Source organism: Penicillium paradoxum, assembly GCF_028828445.1.
Source record: "Penicillium paradoxum strain IBT 22861 chromosome Unknown utg000005l_segment0_segment0, whole genome shotgun sequence".
Classification (NCBI taxonomy): Eukaryota; Fungi; Ascomycota; class Eurotiomycetes; order Eurotiales; family Aspergillaceae; genus Penicillium; species Penicillium paradoxum.
The window spans coordinates 480,225-498,746 of NW_026643183.1; the positions used below are offsets into that span (position 1 = coordinate 480,225).

Below are 18,522 nucleotides of genomic sequence, written 5' to 3' on the forward strand. Positions count from 1 at the left end.
ACCATCTCCGCAACCATTCTCCCATGCAACCCGTCAGACCAGCTCCACCCTATCTACTATTGATAACGGTGGGCTTGGTAACTAGGAGGCCATCGATAGCACGACACAAACATCCATTTCAGACACATAGATGAGGGTAAAATTGAAGCTCTACACTAAAACTTTTGTATTCTATAAAATTGTCACGCTTTTTAGTGGGTGGGGCAAAGCCACGACTTTCACATCCTATGTACGTATTTTACCGATAAAGCCTTCCAATCCCTGGAAAATTTCTAACATTCTCTCATACGGTAAGAATGGAGCCAAAAGAAAATAGCAACCGCCCTCCGCATAATTGTGTATCCGTGTTTTCAAGGTCAAAAATGGCGATACACGTCTTAAGAGGCCTACGGCTGATCTAAAATCAGCCGTCTCAAAAGGCCCCCAAGGCCCAAAGATAGTTGGGCAAGAATTAGTCTTGCAAGAAGAAGGCAATACACTGTTTTTAGACTCTCTCACGATCGGAATCATTGTAACTTACCTGGTTGACAGGCCATACACCTGCATACTGTATAACTTAACATTATTGTAGAATATAAAGGTAAGTATGTCCTAAATAACATAAAGACTAAGGCTGTTATTCCGCTCGGTATGTATGTAGGTAGGGCTAAGTCGAATCAGAAGATGTATCTATATCTATCTGATATATTAATTTACTTATAGTACTCCTTTATTCCGCTATACTTTTACTAGCCTATACCTCACTCTTAATAGAAGCTTAAGGCGACCTAGATCTTTAGGATATTTTACTATATAAAGTGCCACGTCTTTCTATTTTAGGGCGTCCCCGATATTTTTATATGCATTTGACTTAATTAAAGTACTAGGTTGGGCTGTTAAAGAGTATATCATTTTGTGTATACTATTTAACTAAAGAAGAGTCCGAAAGTGTCACGGAGTCCCCCAGGCGTTAAGGCTCGCTCCCAGGCCTCCAGGGTTGATCATCAGGTATCAGTGAGGCGCTGTCGAACCGATGGCGTATCAATGACGAAGCCTCTGTGGGAACACGTTAGTTTGGGTCCGCAACCCCTGACCCTCATGTTAAATACTTGTTCGTAGGAGAACCTCTTCAGTTCTCCAAGAATCAGTCTCTGTATTCAATCCCACATCTTGTCGTCCAAGACATCTTCATCTTACCTAGTTGACAGGCTCTATCCTGTAAACACTAGACCTCTTATTCTTACAGAAAGGTAGGAAAAGATAGATCGCATATAATAAATAAATGCTAGGTAGTGAATAGAAGGTCGTTAATATTAATAAAGGGTTGTTCTTTCGCCTCCTTATTAAGGCCTTATTCTTTAGTAAAGGTGTTAGTAGTTAGTTATAAAAGTCAATTAAATCTTTAGTTGTCTAATAAATAGGGAAGTTAAACTCAGAACCTACATAAGTCACCTTCCGCGATAATTCTAAAGGTAGTGAGTGTAACGGGCCAAGGCCACATTGAGGCCCGGGCTATGCCCGTACAGGCGTCGAAACGCATGAGTTTCGATGGCCCATAGAAGATCTGCCGCCAAGGCAATATAGCCTCACCGCCTCGAAACACGACCGCACCATGACGATCCGCCCCTTTGTTGACAGATCCTTAAGATCTATGTAAACAGCATGCAGACACCGTCCAATTAAAAATCGATTCGACTGTAGCCCTTCACAGTGAGCGTTCTGTTTCTTCGCGAACCTATATTCTCCAGAAACGAACTAGAGTAAGGAAGCCTAACTAATACTCTAAGTTATGGTTTTTATAATAGTAGCCTTTAATAACTCTTAATATAAGATTTTCTGGTAGGAGCCAATAAGTGGGATCTGGAGGATTGAGATTGCTTGTAAATCTGCCATAGTGTTAGCTAGAGAGCTATGTGTAAGAGAAAAGGATGTGTAGCAACTTTTGAAAGTTATGTTTTGCTTCTCTTAACTTTTCTTTTGTGGGAAGCTCAAGATCTGCGTTGACTTGCAGATCAGACTCTCGAACGAACGAATTCCAGTCCATACTGAGTAGGTGGCCTCAATGCAGAGAATGATTCAAGGTTAAAAACTAGACCAGGTACACTTGGCCTTTTGTACTATATTTCTATCTATCATACAAGCGCTGCCACGACTCTACAGGCAGTATATCGAGATGCCACGCCCAATCACATTTTCCGATGTTCGCGCTGTTGTTCCTGAATTAGTCTTGTGTCGACGCTAGTGACACGCTAAGTTGACCACGATGCCTAGGTGAAAACACCACGATTTTTCGATTTCGGACCACGCTATATCGTGGCTATTCCACCGTCACTGCCTCTAACACCATATCGGACGGGCACTACGCAATACCCTCTTAGGTTTAGTCTTAAGTCTTCCAATTTAGCGCCTTCGGTCCTTGTGCGTTTCTTGTAGCATGTGTATGTTTGTCGTATTCTTGTGGATTTGTGCGGGTCACATTCCAGTAATATAGATACAGGTCTAACCCTAATGCATGAGTAGTGTGTATCAGGATGACAGAACAATACCATCAAAAGAACAGGTGCTCCAACAGCGTTCCCGTGCGTGGTTTTATGAAGGGCACAAAAGACACATAAGCTAGAGTCACAACACACAGCAAAGATAAATCAGAAGGTTGGTCATAATTCGGTCTGCCTGGCGAGGACCAAGACCTGATGGTCGGTGAACACAATATCGTGTTCAATGGGGGGGTTCGGCGGGCGCCTCATTAGCAGGCCGAAGTCTAGACGCAAAGGTCCACCATGAACAATATTGCCCTCAACATAGAGATGTTGAGAAAGCTCCAGCTGGGAGGGAGGGGGGTTTATTGTGTTGTGGCCGCTTTGGCGTCGCGTCTCCTTCCAGACTTCTATATCCACTCTATAGACGGGGCTCTTCTTGACGTAAATAAGCATAACGAGACCGGGTCTGGTGGGAGGGTTTGCGTTCCACCAATGTGCATCTTGGACAAGCTGGGCATACGATTCCGACACACCGACCTCCAGGACGAGGGACGGAGCCGGTGTATCTCCAGGGACCAAGCGAGAGATCGGGCAAAAGCAATAATCGGGTTCCTTCGACGTCGAGTTTCCATGAATTCGACTCGACCCAAACCCGCAAAAGTCTTCATTACAGACGCTGAGATTCATTTCGAGCATGAGGCGTACGAGAATCATCCCGAAGGTGGCGCAGATCCCCTCGTGCTGAGGGTTTGGCATGATGCGGTATAATACACACCGCTGCGTAGCCCAGAGCGTTGCGGTTACTCCGGAAAAGAGATCAGCGTCTTCACACAACCGAGAGAAGGTTTTGTCGTCCAATTGTTTGGCTAAGAGGTATGACTTTCTCGGCGCATGAGAGTCTCGGTGTCCGCAATGTTGGTCTTTCACCCTATCAATCGATTGTGACAACTGGTTCAGCGACGGGTTTACGAGCGTTACCGTGAGCGCTGGGTTGACTCGGGGGTGTCGGTTTGAGGTGCCCTTCACGGGCATCTGAGAAGATGTGAAAGAGGTGCCGGTGGAGTGAGGCTCTGGCAGGGTTGACGAAGTCGACTGTCCTGGCACGTTGACTGTCTTGTCCGGGTTGACTGAGCGGGGTGGGTTTGAGGTGCCCGTGGAGGGCACCTGAAGGATTGTGGGAGTAGCGTTGGTCGACCTTAGTTCTGGTGAGATCGAAGCACAAGGCATGACTGACGCGTTGTTAGAGTGGGAAAGGTGACCGAGAAAGGAAAACAAACCGGGTGGGCTTTGGGGGTTTCCCTGGGCTTCCACGACAGGAACATCCTCTCCTTCCATCGTGAGGTTTTCATATGTTGGGAAAGCGCGACTTCGAGCTCTGAAATCCCTGGATTCTGATTACTGCTTCGTCCTTCAGGGTAGACTGGAACTGTTAATTTCAGCTGGTGATGATAGTTGAAAAACAAAGATCTTGAGTGTGGGGGAAGAAGAGAAAACGCACCGAGGGATCGCGGGGATCAACCTGTCATAGCTACGAGAGATCACATTTTCAGCAGGACTACAACTTACACTCGCTGATATGCATTAATGACTGACGCTAATCGCCGCTGATGTGTAATATCCGTTGACTTAGTTTAGTGTTCCTACTGTAAATCAAGATAGGTCATTTTAGATCAAAGGATGACCATCATTATCATCTACTATTGGCACTCGTAAAGTCCCGAACAGCGCAAATTTATACTCGGAAATTAGGCAGGGCCATCATTCCTGATTTCTGAAGTCATATGGTCAAACCTTGGAATTCCTACTGAGCTGGGGAATTGACCTGAAGATATCAGCCATCTCTAGATCACTCACCAGTCCAACAGAGCGAATGAAGCTCCATACGCTCAAGGTTTGGAAGAATCGGACGCGGTGCCGCTGCCTTTTGGACTCGCTTCCCAAGCCTTTTCGCCCAAAATCCTTTCTCATTCACCCAATGATCGCAAGTTTCACAATTCTGCCTATACCACGGTACTCCCTGGACTCTACCGTATATCAACGGCGAATAGTAAGTCAGCAATGGATGCAGATGAGCGAGTGCAAAGTTGTAAGCCTGCTGACAACGTCGCAGCAATGGCAACACGCAGCGATCCCGAATTCGCCGCCTTCGTCGCACCCGAGCAGGGGAAAGAATAAACAGAAGAAGGGTGAGGGCAGTGAACGCTAATATCGCAGACCGAGCGCTAACATCAAAAGTACCTATAGTAGACGATAAATGATTCCTTAATATAAGAGCCCAACGTCATAATTCTATAATAGCATACGATTCTTAATAACTAGCAAATAAGCAATTCGAACCGATAGACTTCGTATAAAAACCACCGTTACCTCCGTCGACGAAGGGAGGCTTGCATCAAATTTCTCAAAGCTTAGAGATGGGAATTATGGCTTATTGGGCCCATCGTCGTGATCCTCTTGTTCAAGATAAGAGGATCCTTCAGATACGGTGTCCTTCGCTCCTTTGTCATCACGACGGTGCAATGCGGAAAACATTTTCTTCAAGCCATCCTTTGTCGACCTTTTCTCATTTGGTTTTCGCGTTGCTGGTGTTTCAACCTTCTTTTCTCGGTTGACATAGCTCCAGGGTCCTATTGTGACTCGGTCGCTTCTTTCCAATCTGCCCAAGGGTGTTGATGGGAGTGTGAAAGGTTTGCAAGAGGACTTCTTGCAGGAGATCGGACTTGGAGAACTTGGCAATCGCGGGTTAGATCGTATTGGAGGCGTGAATGGAGAGGTATGTGAATCCAGTTTCAAGTCACAACGCTCAGTGGCAGCCCACAGGAAAAAGAAAAACTGACTGGGTATTTCTAGACGGACCGTCACTTGAAGGTAGGTGAATTCGCTGGGGGGCTATGTGAAGAGGCCGCCAAATCGTTAGGGCTCAACCCCGAAACTGCGGTTGGAAGTGCTGTGATCGATGCGTACGCCGGATAGATAGGCCCCGTTACGCACCTTTTCCCATGCAACGACGCTTGTGCCCAAAGCCTTGGAATCATCCTTCAACATTTCCAGAGCCTCCTTTACCCAGGAAACACAATTCCAACCTGGTTGGCCTTGCCTGATAGGCGTATTTCGCAGAATTTTGACTAAGCGATTTCCATCTGCTACCTTCCCAACCATAGTAATGGACCCCTATACCATCCTCTGCTTCAACTTTTAGCCCCACGATCAAGGCCTAGTGATATCTATCTCAGAGAAGACATCGGTCTTATAATCATTATTCGCCGAAGAAGGTTTTGCATAAGAAACTCACGTGTCTTTCTTGCCTGCCATAGTAGGATTGCCTCCGCGTGCATAGAGAGCAACATATAGACGATCTTTATTAGATGGCATTGTGCGAGCGATTGTGGAGAATATAGCTAGAGTTGGCGCCAAGTGAACCGGATAATGTTCAAAGGATGCTTGGAAGTAATAAATAATTCTTTAAAACTAGTTTACAAGTGACTCTCTAAAGGGCTTTATATCTATGTATCTCCCTAGTTGCCCAATTAATTACTAGAAGTCGTAGCCGCTGTCCGTGTGATGAAAAGTGATGAATGTTGACTTAAAGCTTATATCCCAATCAACATTTCTAACAATACATACAAGCGAATGGGCATTTAATATATGACAATGTAACATGCTCAGAACATACGTTCGAGACAGAGCAAACATAATATTTCTATAGAGATAGAGCTACTCTGCTTATATTTGTATTTGTGGTGAAGAAGTGAAAGCTTGCTTCAAACTGCCGTGTAATGGGGTTTGCCCATAACAAAGGAGTTACTGGAAGACGAAAGATGAGGCTGAATCGGTATAGAATCGGCGTCGAGCAGTCTTGGGACATGTAGATACTACTAAGCCTCGCGGGGTATTACACCTCACTCGATCCCAGACCCAACCTGGTTCTGACAAGAATCAGTCTTGTTCATCAGACAATACTATTGATCCTCCCCGTCTCTATACCGCTGCCTTGTCGTATACGTGTCCTTACCGAGTTGACAGGCCTTACACCTGACAACCGTAAGCTTTTACATGCCGCCTCGTTTGTTGCCTCCCCCCTTGTCTATACACGCTCTGTTCTGATTGCTGATCTCCTTTTGTGTTTCTTCAGTTAGCCTAGATAGTTTGAATGAACTCGTTCTATTCATTGGCTACTTACTCAACTCATTCAAGCAAGGCTCAGAACATGCAAAGGCTCACAACATGCAAAGCGCGCGTTACCAGTGTTGCTATTCTGGGAGCAAGGATAGGAACTGCACCATATGGTTCATCTGCTGCTTCCACCTTTCTCTGCCTTAGAGCTGCATAGACCGCCAGAAGCCTTCACGTGACACGTATCCATCTCTGGCTTTGGTTGAAGATGAGTGCCGTCGGCGTGATGCCCACACTGTTGGCGTTTCGCCTAGTATGCCGCAATTGGGGTACTAGCAAGCCAGGAAGGTCGCGTTGAACTGTATTAAATAAGGTCAATCTGTTCCCAAAACGTGACGTTAGGCGGGTAGTTGGGGCTAGACAGAAAACCCACGCATCTGCCACAAATATTGTAGATTTAGCCCGCTAAATCTTCATTCTATAAAATTCCGAGGTGCAAGGGGCTTCGAGAGGTAGTGTATCGATCGTATGATTATTGTCAATTCAGTCAATTCAGTCAATTTGGGCAGTCAATTTAGGGGGTAATCTGAACATGTACTAGAAACACTAGAAAGATCTGCATTACTTATGTATCTGCCAAGCATTAGCATGTTTGTATTGCTTGAAGCCCATTGCGCCCCCATAAAAGCCCAGCCCATTTGCGGGTTGGGGCGGGTTGGGCTTTAGGCTTTGCGGGCTAGTGCGGAGGTCTAGTGATAGGTATCTTTCTACTAAGAAGTTTTAAAGCCTCATTCCTCCAGTCTCACGAAACATTATTGGTCCAAAAGGGGCTTAGGACCGTTTAACTCAAAGCCGATATGCGGCTACATGGAGTATGTAGGCTTCAAAAGAGGACTCTAGCCATCGCAGTAACAACGTACGAGAGGGGCACAGTCCCTACTTTCTTAGCGCTTAGCCGACGTGTTTGACCCGACGACTATGTCAATGGATAAGGGCTTCAGAACATTAAAACAGATTCACTCACTATCAGGTCCAATCGCTGCAGTAAGTCGCTTTTTGATATTTATTATCTATTGAATGATAATCAACTTTTATTTTCTCTACATGCGAAGATAACGTGGATCTATAAACAGGGGTCAACTATGTGAAATCAATAAGAAGTTTGTTAATAGCTGCATAAAACGAGGCTTGATACTTTTGTGTTACGCTTAAATTGTTGAGACTAATTGTTCTCTAAGCACTACCGATCTGCAAGTAGGGTATTTACGGCGGTCTCTAGGGCTCAAACGGCCAACGACCCGACAAGCGATAATTTTGGATAGCAGAATAGAATTCAGACCCACAACTACCAACACAAACATGATTCAACGGTCAAAAAGCTCGGCGAGGGAGAATGAGAAGAGGGCTGCTAAAGATTCCTAGGTGGTAATACCAGAGAGGATGAGGTCTCATTGCAGCGGGGATTTTTGATAAGTCTTGATCTCCTTTTGGAGAAGAATAAGAAAAACAAAACGTACATATTTGATGCCTCAGCGGGGTTTTGCATATTGTGTTATATTGATTCCAAAAGCAATTTTATACTCCACTTCCAGAGCGGATACAGACTAGCGAATTCGTTTCAAGGTACTCATGCTGTAAAGCAAGCTTAGCATTAAGATACTCGACTAGGTACTAGGGAAGGTTTGAAACCTATATCGCCGTACTGTTCAGTAGAGTTCTCAATAATTGCGTGGCGTCATAATGAGGCGTACGTTAAGCTGGCTATGGGTCCCCGTTAAAGACGACTCGCCATTTCGCCTATTCTTTGGAATCTTACAGAGTATTTACGCTTGTCGGCGAGAATTCAAGGCTCTTGAAAATTTCTAATTCGAACCGTCGGACGTCCTTGCGCTGCCATGGGCTCTTCTGATTATACGCATACCCTTTCCAGCTCTGAAAAGGGCGACGAGCTATCGGATCCCAAGATGCTATCTTTACCGGGGGACAAAACACCAGAAGAGGCTCGTCTAGAGCGAGAAGGATGTATCAGGAATCTCCAAGTGTTTCGATACAATCTCTACCAAAAAGAGCCAAAGGTCCATGATTATGACAACTTTGCCCACCTACTCCACCACGAAGAGGCGCTGCGAAGGAATTGTCAAACGGAGATTAGTTTACGACACAATGTGAAGAATAGTCCGAGTTTCTGGGGCACTGGCTCTCCAAGCTTTGAGGATGAGATGAGCACACTCTACCAAGACAATTGGATGCAGACACGATTCTGGTGGTCTGCCCGTGGTTGGATAATTGGTACTTCTGGGCCCTTACAACGAGCATTTGAGTTATGGAGATCCAATTCTTTGTGGTACATGCATCCAATTCTTGTTGAAGACTGCAAGTCTAGAGGCGGGTGTTGTGGTCGTGATTGTGGATGTTGTCTTGATGCTCAACGTGCAAATACTTCAGCCGGGGTGCTTGGTGTGGGACACTGCACTCTAGAATGCGGATGTTGTATAAGATCGCGTGGCTTTGAACTGAGTAAGGAAAGGGAAGAATACCTTGTTGATTGCTTCTCATTTGATAATCAGCTGGATACTATGGATCATGAGGTCGATCCTTATCGGCGCCGAATTTTTCTTGCCTCTATTTGGGGATTGAGTGTGGACGATAGCTAGGCCATCCATGATGGGATTCAATTTCAAAATGTTGCTGCTATGGGACTTCCTGTTGATGCATCACATCTTGGTGTCGGCCCTTTCAGGCAGTTTGGTTTGACAGACTAAGCTCCTTTGACAGATGGACTCTTTCAGTTGCTAGTTTGCTACCTTCTTAGTCTTGATGGACTATATAGTCCCTAGTTTTTGCTAGCTTCAGAGAATCATTGCTTCTTCCTTTTCCCTTCTCTCACTCTCTTAGTAGCCCTATCACTTCTAAATAAGGGAAGTGAAATTTGAAAGAAAATAGAAACTAACAATAAAAAAAAAGAAGTACTACCCCACGACTGCTATGGTTTGCTCTCGTTTCATGTACATTAACTATAGGGTCTGATATCGGTCAAATGAAACCACCACAAACAAACCTCCTGGGAGTCATGTCCAATGATAAAAGACTTCTACCCGGGGTTTTTACTAGGTCTGTGGGGATATACATTCTCTCGAGTTTGAAGTGGTGCTCCCGTGGCAGCAGTCGATTTAGTGTGTCTGCAATGGAGGCGGACCGTCTCGACAGCTGGTTATACCTGTAGACTTACATGGGACCTCTTATATAAATCAGAAACAGAGCCTAGCAGTACCCAAGGTAGCCCTGGATTACTATGAAAAGGACCTGAGGTTAGGAACTGTCAGATCTCTCCCTCTTTCCATAGCTTAGCTAGTCTTCTACCTCAATCAACCATCTTCATGATGCATCTCGACGTCTCTCTCAGTAGACTCTGACAGGAACCTTAGTAGCCAGTTACCAGCAAGCGTATTCGGCGTACAAGGGAAGATTTGAAAACCGAATGGATATTCCGAAGAGATGTGTGCTGAGACAGCGGTTATCTAGATCAAATGACATTTGCTTACAATTATTTATTAGTAGCACTACTGAGCCAGTTGCCGCTGGCGCTGTAGATCTTAGTATAGCCTAGGGTTCCACCGCCAACAAAACCGAGGCTAATAAAGCCGACATCCCTCTCGCATTCATGATCCCATGCTCTTTGTGTCTTGATAATTTCGCTTTGTCTTCTTCTTCACTACCTACTACATATTTTCATCCATATCCGAGTCCCGGAGTCTACCTCCTCCCTCCATCAGATCTACCCCGCCTTCTCATCACAGAGCAACGCTCCGCAGAGGCCAGCCAGAGGCCCACAGCTGCACGGTTCGGTAACACCGTCATTCACAAGATGTGATGGTTTTATACTGCCCCCACGCGATTTCGCTGACCACCTCCTTGAATGCTTTTGGGAAAGGATATATTGCATATATCCTTTCTTTGATAGGCCGACATTCCAAGAAGCGTATGAGAATATCTGGGCGCCCACAATTCGTCCACTGCATCAAGCCACGGAACTGAACGTCGGGCTAGGGGATCGTATGAATTCGGGACCCACATCGATTGTGTTCAACTGCGCACTTAATACCATGTTTGCCCTCGGGTGTCACTTGTCTGATTCCCCAATCCAAGATCGCGAGACACTGGTAACCCGGTTTTTCCGGCGGGCCAAACAGCATATCGGAATAGACATGCTCGACATACAATCTATCGGCGTTGTCCAAACATTGTTAATTGTTGCTTTGTTCCTCCAGAGCACTCCTTACCCTCATAGGTGTTGGAACTCAATCGGGACAGCATGTCGTTTAGGCTTGGGTCTAGGATTACACGACGTCCAATTAGAGAAGTTCAAAGCTCCACTGGAACAAGAAATCCACCGGCGAACTTGGCATGGCTGTGTTATGATGGATATGTATTAAAGCCCTTTGTTTGGTCTCTTACCGATTGAAGTAACTAACTATTCAACACAGGACTGTCAGCATGACATACGGACGCCCTAGTATGACTACCCATCTTGAGACTATCCCATTGCCCGGGATGCTTGATTTAGAAACTCGGCAGGATACAGAAGGACCCTCGCTGGTCTCTTTCTATATATCTACGATCGAGCTTTATTCTATTCTAGATAGGATTCTATCCGACGTATATAAAGCCTGGCGGGGTAGAACTAAGGAGCCCACACAAGAGCTGAAGCAGCCCGGCCCCGGGCTTGACTTAGTTATCCAAATTGAGGACCAGTTGCTAAGATACCAAGTTGGAGTACCGCCTCACTTGAACTGGTCGACTTCCTATGCTTTGAGATCGGAGTTTTCAAATCACTCGACTATTCAAAGACAGCGCAACGTTCTCCATCTACGGCACGTAAAACATTCTCTTACAATGGAGGGTTGATCCTTGTTGACAATTGAGCAGATTTTTGCATCTTCAGATCCTCCTATATCGACCAATATTCACACAGCTCTGTTTTGGTCAACAGCCCGATGAGCTCCTTTATACCAACCCTGATTCGCTGCATTCGTTCATGCTCTTAAAATGCGCTTCCGGATGCATTCAAGCGGCAATCAACCTTATCTCGCTTGTCCACAAAACACACAAGACATCGACAGCGGATACATGGTGGTACAATGGCTTTTGTGAGTACCAAGTGTTACACTTACTCCCGCAGTTTCTAACTTCCATGCAGATACTTCTACTGCTGCGATGGTTCTCATTATGTCTTACAAGTGTCGGGTACTAAGGGATCTCAAAGATACCGATATTGATCTTACATGGCAAAAGGCCGAAGCCATCTTACAAGATATGGTCTCGTTTAGCAAGTCAGCCCGGAATACACTAGGGTTCCTCCAGACCATTCGGACCCAGGTTTGTCCTGAACTGGATAGTGCAAACCCTCCACTAAATAGCAACCACGTGTCCCGGAACCTTTTCTCGGACAGGCAGAGACAGAGACGTCGGCTCCGTTCGACTCGGGACAAACATTCAGTATGGAGGGGGGAATTTCGGTGGGAGAATTAGGATTCCTGGGATCTTTCGAATTTCACGAAATCCAAGACTGGCTTCCACAGGCTACATGATAGGGTTCGACGCGTGTGGCGGTTTCTGTGGTTTTCTATCTTTATACAATTCTCTGGCCAGAATATGAACCTAATGAACATAACAAATCATCACAAGCATAGATCAAATCCAAGCGATGGGTAGCAATGGGTTTCATATTGACTACTGAACCCCAAACATCACTGCCTCACATACTCCAGGAGCTGCGGCGAAATCGGACGGAAGGAAACGAGCTATATAGTTAGGCTATCTGCGCAATAATCCATTCCGTGATGAACTTTGTCGTTTTGCCGGGCGGGCGCTTTGCCATGAAATCCATAAGGGGCACATCATGGGCTTCCTTTGCTGCCATGCAACCGGTTACTTGTGCCTTGCCCTTCCGTCTCAGCACATCCAGTAACTGAACATTATGGTCCCAGAAAACCTCCTCATCACCAGCAGTGATAAGAATGTTGCTCACAGAGTCCAAATCATTCCACCATTCCTCGGGAACATCCAGCGCCATTCCCCAACCATAGCCTTTTGAACGCTCCTCGTACCAGGATGAACCTCGAACGAGCAGATCTCCCCATTTGGCAACAACTTCCTTTCCAAGAACATCCACGCTGAGTGTCTTCTGGTAAGAACCCGCTTCGACATCGAAGGACGCGAGAGGGGATACCAAAAAGCAGCCTTTAATCTTCTCCGTGGGCTTGATCAGAGTGCTCAAGTCTGCCCCGCCAGGACGGGGATGATGAAGATGTGACAACAGAGATAATGCAAGATGGCCACCTGCGGAGTCGCCGCCGAAAATGATCTAATTCTTATTTAGACAGGGCTTGGATTGGATAGCTGAGAACTTACATTTCCGGGAGCATATCCAGATGCAAGCAAATGCTTCAAGGATACAATGGCTTGGTTCATTTGACGAGGGTAGGGACTGTCAGGAATCAAATCTAGGCAAAGTTAGCTGCTTGTCAATGACCAAAGAAAAGAGGACTTCGGAACCGTATTCAAGTACGCAGATATCTAATTCAATGCCTGCCTTTGTAGTTTCATCTAGGATATGTGCCATCCAATCCAGATGACCCGGTGAGAGAGGCATAACGTATCCGCCACCTAAATATTGTTATTTGGTGTGTTCAATATGAGAATTGAGGAGAGGTTTACCATGGAAGAAAAGAAGAACATTTTTCCCTTTCTTCTGTCGCAGCCACAAGATTCGCGTTTCTCCGTCTGCTACAGTCTCGATGATGGGCTCAGATGTGTGTGGATCAACCTTAGACCATGCTAGATATGTATCCCTTGTTCCTGGGAAGATTGCTTGGATTTGATATGGTGGTACGTTGGCCATCAGCGGACGTGCAAAAGCATTCGTGAGCGCTGGACCGAAGGGAAGCTTATGATACCATGCTCGCACGGCTGCTTTGGCGATATTGAAAAGTCCTGTTGGCAACAAGCAGAATAAAAATTTGAGAAGCAGTCCCACCTTAGCTGGAGCGGAGAGCTTGTTGGGTGCCATAGTTGCTGTAGTTGCTGAGAGGGTCAACAGACGTGTACCTTGACCACTTCGGAACAATCTCTCAAATCAGAGCAGTTCAAGTGAAACAGCATCTGGGATATGAGCTTACGCCTCGTAGGTCATGGGACTGGGGAAAATGAGGGGGTGCGCCACTAGTCTGGAGGCACCGGAGCGTTCCGACGATGCGGTCCATAGCCGACAGGGGCGTGTCGTGAAGCCTCGGTATCGCAAGGCAACAAATTGAGCGTATATAGCCACGGTGTTTGCTCTTTGAAATCAATCACTGGGTATCGTCAAACAGAAAGCCATGGCAGACGAACAGCAGACGATAGTCCCAACCTACAGCCAGTTCGGCTGTATTGGCACCGGGCTCAGCGCAATTGCTCTTGGCGCTACACTCAAGCGATGGTACCAGCTGGACGACATCAAATTCTTCGAGCGACATGGCGATTGCGGTGGAACATGGTATATCAGTTCCTATCCTGGTAATTTCAGGTTTCCAATTCTTCGCGGATAATACTAACAGCTCACAGGATGCGGATGCGACGTTCCAAGCGCGCTCTACAGTTTATCATTTGCCCAGAACCCTGGATGGACCAGAGTTATGCCTTCCTACAAGGAAATCAAGGCTTACCAGGATGAAGTTATCAAAACATACGGGCTTCTTGAGAAAATGACCTTCCGTACCGAGGTACAGCAATGTATCTGGCGCGACGACGCCTCGCGGTGGCTGATGATCATGCGCAATCTGGACACAGGAAAGGTTTCTCATCATGAATGCCAGATTCTGTTCTCTGCAACTGGGCAATTGGTGGAGCCTCGTCCATGCGATATTCCTGGTGCTTCTTCTTTCGAAGGCAGTCTTTTCCACTCAGCGCGATGGAATCATGATGTGAAACTGGAAGGCAAGAACGTCGTTGTCATTGGAAATGGATGTAAGTTGATCCACTGCTTGTAACGATTTAATTACGCTGACAGCCAAAACGCAGGCACTGCTGCTCAGATTGTTCCATCCATTGTGGACCAAACTAAATCCCTAACCCAAATAGTCCGCACCAAGCATTGGATATTTCCAGCACTCAACTTTGAATATCCAGCTGCCCTAAAGTGGATTTTCCGCTGGGTTCCCTTAGCCATGAGACTGCATCGTTTGCATATTTTCTTGCTTGCGGAGAGTGATTTCCGTCTGTTCCCCATGACCAAGGCGGCAGCCAGACTCCGTGCAAAGCGTCGACAAGGCGTGGAAAAATACATGAGGGAGACAGCCCCAGAGAAGTATCACGACCTTCTAATCCCCGATTTTGATGTCGGCTGCAAGGTGAGTCTCCAGCGGCCTGCATACAACAAATCATAACTCACATCACCAGCGCCGAATCTTCGATCCCGGCTACCTAAAGTCATTGCACAATGAGAAGCTGCTATTGACTGATGCCAAGATTCTCGAAATCACACCCACCGGGATTAAAACCAGCGATGGATTTGTCCCCGCCGATGTTATCGTCCTCGCCACTGGATTCCAAACAAACAAGTTCCTCCCATACACAGAGATCCGCGGTCGCAATGGTACAGTTGAAGAGCATTGGGAAAGATATGATGGGCCGGGGGCATATAACTGCTCTGTTCTCAGTGGATTCCCGAACTTCTTCATGTTACTGGGCCCGAATGCAGCTACGGGACACACCTCGGCTTTGATGGCCTCGGAGAAGTACGTGTCTTACCTTCAAGTAATTCGTGTTGCGCTAACCTTTTCAGCTCGGTGAACTACGCCCTTCGTGTGCTCAAGCCTGTGCTAGATGGAAATGCAGCGTCTATTGATCTCAAGCAAGAAGCGGAGGAAGGATACATAGAGTGGATGCAGAGTGCTTTGCGGAAGAGGGTGTGGAATGCGGGATGCGCTTCGGTAGGTGGATCTCATGCGCATCGGAGTGTTTATTTCCGCTGACAAGAACAAGTGGTATGTCACCGAGAAGCAATGGAACGCAATGGCGTATCCATGGACCCAGGCACATTATTGGTATCGGAGCTTGTTCCCTGTGTGGTCCCACTGGACACAAAAGGTATGTTATGCTTAACTTTCAATGGTCGGCATGTACTAACTCCTTTTCAGAAAATCCAAAAACCTGCTAAAAAAAGAGGTGGACTCATCTGGACAATGGCTGTTCTGGTTGCGCTAGGAGCAGCGTTCATCCGCCCAGAGGATATAATTCCTCTTTGGACCTGGGCTAGTACGGAAGTGAGAAGCATGATAAAGCTGTAGAGTTTCTTTCTTTCTAAAGTAGACTTGCATGCGTTGCAGGCTACTTCCGTGTTGTTTTCAAAGAATGTTTTATAGTTTGGGCGATTTGGATTTCAGTTGACAATGTGAATTTATCTTCTCTCACTTATATACTCCCTTTGAATGTGGCGATGTAGCCTAAAACTTCAGGCTGACACCTCAGGTTTCTAGAGATGGCTTCTTCTTCCATTGATATGGACATAAGTAGTCAAGACATATCACTAAATTCCCCCCTTACCTACGTTCATGCCCAAGATAATACGCGATAATAGACAGCCCATACAATCCCTCAAGCCATAGCTTCAAGACTACTACATGACTCTATGCAAGCTTGCAAAATACGTAATTACGTGAGCTAATAACCGGAAACTACCATAAGTACGCGTGCTGCCTCGGTCCTGGCTGTCTTAAACGGATGAGTAGCGCTTGTACCGTACGAACAGTGCGTTCTTCGGGATGACCCCGAGCGGCGGAAGCAACCCGTCACGGTCATCTTTACAATTGTCAAGCACATTGATGTCTATAAGTAATGAGTTGATTTGCCCTTCTTGGGGTATTGAAGAAAGTATACAGCATCATTGGTCACACACATAACGCGATGGGATCTCACCGCGGCATCCTTCCAAGGGAGGGGCTCTACATCGACCCGATTGTCATTTTGGCGAAGAAGACAATCCTCCACCCAATATTTGCTCTGTGTGTGTTTGCGTTCTGTAAGCTGAATGCTTCAGAATGGCCTGCTTTTCAAACACCGGTTCTATATGGGACTATATTAAGTCTTGCTCTGTGGATCAATGACTTTCTCAGTCACAAAGCCAGAAACAACTGGACCACTGACTCTAATTGGGAATGGTCTAAAGAGATCGTCGTTGTGACGGGGGGTAGCAGTGGTATTGGAGAAAGCGTTGTTCGGCGGCTCGTAGCGGATGGCGTACGCGTGGTTATTCTGGATGTAGTTCCAGCGAATTTTACTTCCGGTGAGTGCTGTGGTCTTTGATCTCGGCTTCGATATGCTGATGATACCACAGGTAGCAAGCTTATAACACACTACCGGTGCGATTTGAGTGACGAATCCGAGATTCGTGATGTATGCAATCGTATTCGAAAGGAAGTCGGTCATCCAACAGTCCTCAGTACGTAAAAATACAAAAGAAGCTCCGAATACCCTGGGTAGCGTGATTAACTGCCGCAGTTAACAATGCTGGTCTATCTCGTGGCCGCACTGTGTCCGAAGGGACATACCATGATAACAGCATCACGATCCGAACAAATTTATTGGCACCGTTTCTTTTAACGAAAGAATTTTTGCCCAATATGATCCAGCATAACCATGGCCACATCTTCAACATCTCATCCATGAGTGCTTTTGTCCCCCCGGCAGGCCTCGCAGATTACGGTGCCTCTAAGGCCGGTCTGGTAGCCCTTCACGAGGTGAGCATAATCCCTGAACCCTTTACCTATACAAAGAATCCTTGCTCAAGCGAACCATATAGGCCCTTGGTCTGGAGATCAAGTATCGCTACGGGGCACCCAAAATCCGCACATCGATAGCCGTTCTAAGCTTTACCAAAACGCCACTTTTCAAGGGGGAGACCAATCAATCGGGCTTCTTGTCTCCTCTGATGCATGTGGATACAGTGGGCGATGCGATCGTTGATACACTGTATAGCGGCTACGGCCGGGATATATTTTTACCAGGAATATGCGGGTATCTTACTGGCCTTGTAAGTATTGTTCATCTCGAGATCACAACCTTGGAAGTGGCCTTTGCTGATTTCTCATAGCGACAAGCGCCCCACTGGTTGCAAGAACTGATACGTGGTGGGTCAGAGTCCCTGAAAGTGGATTTCAAAGGGCGGCAAAAGATCAATCCAACAACAGGGAAATTGATGTAGATATTGTCTAGTGGTTTGATTCTGTCTTTCTTCTGCCTTGAATCTGGGAAAACCGTGGAACTGCCCATAGAGGAGTTGAGCCACCGATACCAGTAGTTTACTCCTATATTAGGTTTAGTCCAAAAAATTGAGATGGTGCGTTGAGACTGATTAAAGCTGCAATGTAGGTGCCTTTTACCGAAATATGTAGCTGTGAGACTAATCCTATAATGATGTTAAGTCGACCCAGACGGATAATCTTGATACCTGGGATGGTTGACATATATTGGACTTCTGAAAGCTCATATGAGTACTTCCAAACTATTTCCAAGGGATAATAGTAAATCCTAAGATAAAGATAGTTGTATTAAAGCCACATGTATCTACAACATACATGCGCGGTCAGGTGTACATTGAGTCTGAGGGTGGGCAGCCTGAGGCATCAGGGCAACAACCCATTGAGCCGATCTCTCCAACGGCTGTAGGAATCTGTCTCGTAGTAACGAGAGTGGACACTGGCGGGCAACGCTCGGACCGTTTAGTTTCTTTGATGCTTCGCTGATGCCTAATCCAGCGTAGCAGATCGCCATCCAGATGGAGACTTCGGACCTATACGGCAGGGCTTCCCGGGAAGACAATTCGACGAATGGATGTAGAAACAGGTATTTGTACTATTTGTACTCCATACGGAGTACTCCGTAGCGAGTACTCCGTATGGAGTCCAAGACATGG

At 46.3% G+C, this 18,522-nt stretch overlaps 6 protein-coding genes across 6 annotated transcripts; 3 read left to right on the forward strand and 3 right to left on the reverse strand.

Moving 5' to 3' along the window:
* Positions 1-2,636: 2,636 nt before the first annotated feature.
* Positions 2,637-3,686, reverse strand: N7457_005219 (uncharacterized protein; the record flags this gene model as incomplete). The annotated part of the gene is made up of 1 exon (XM_057176264.1): positions 2,637-3,686. One exon carries the CDS (start codon positions 3,684-3,686, stop codon positions 2,637-2,639), a length of 1,050 nt encoding a protein of 349 aa, XP_057030566.1.
* Positions 3,687-5,372: 1,686 nt separating this feature from the next.
* N7457_005220 (uncharacterized protein) lies at positions 5,373-5,618 on the reverse strand (the record flags this gene model as incomplete). The annotated part of the gene is made up of 1 exon (XM_057176265.1): positions 5,373-5,618. One exon carries the CDS (start codon positions 5,616-5,618, stop codon positions 5,373-5,375), a length of 246 nt encoding a protein of 81 aa, XP_057030567.1.
* A 5,448-nt stretch (positions 5,619-11,066) lies between these two features.
* Positions 11,067-11,989, forward strand: N7457_005221 (fungal specific transcription factor domain-containing protein; the record flags this gene model as incomplete). Its single annotated transcript, XM_057176266.1, has 4 exons — positions 11,067-11,447; positions 11,515-11,719; positions 11,770-11,948; positions 11,969-11,989. 4 exons carry the CDS (start codon positions 11,067-11,069, stop codon positions 11,987-11,989), a joined length of 786 nt encoding a protein of 261 aa, XP_057030568.1.
* Positions 11,990-12,381: 392 nt separating this feature from the next.
* On the reverse strand, positions 12,382-13,641 carry N7457_005222 (alpha/beta hydrolase; the record flags this gene model as incomplete). Its single annotated transcript, XM_057176267.1, has 4 exons — positions 12,382-12,936; positions 12,984-13,075; positions 13,128-13,238; positions 13,290-13,641. 4 exons carry the CDS (start codon positions 13,639-13,641, stop codon positions 12,382-12,384), a joined length of 1,110 nt encoding a protein of 369 aa, XP_057030569.1.
* A 307-nt stretch (positions 13,642-13,948) lies between these two features.
* N7457_005223 (flavin-containing monooxygenase) lies at positions 13,949-15,898 on the forward strand (the record flags this gene model as incomplete). Its single annotated transcript, XM_057176268.1, has 7 exons — positions 13,949-14,126; positions 14,175-14,576; positions 14,631-14,959; positions 15,009-15,346; positions 15,394-15,541; positions 15,594-15,698; positions 15,749-15,898. 7 exons carry the CDS (start codon positions 13,949-13,951, stop codon positions 15,896-15,898), a joined length of 1,650 nt encoding a protein of 549 aa, XP_057030570.1.
* A 616-nt stretch (positions 15,899-16,514) lies between these two features.
* N7457_005224 (uncharacterized protein) lies at positions 16,515-17,811 on the forward strand (the record flags this gene model as incomplete). Its single annotated transcript, XM_057176269.1, has 6 exons — positions 16,515-16,629; positions 16,777-16,893; positions 16,945-17,049; positions 17,109-17,347; positions 17,410-17,640; positions 17,701-17,811. Exons 4-6 carry the CDS (start codon positions 17,231-17,233, stop codon positions 17,809-17,811), a joined length of 459 nt encoding a protein of 152 aa, XP_057030571.1. The 5' UTR covers positions 16,515-16,629; positions 16,777-16,893; positions 16,945-17,049; positions 17,109-17,230.
* Positions 17,812-18,522: the final 711 nt, after the last annotated feature.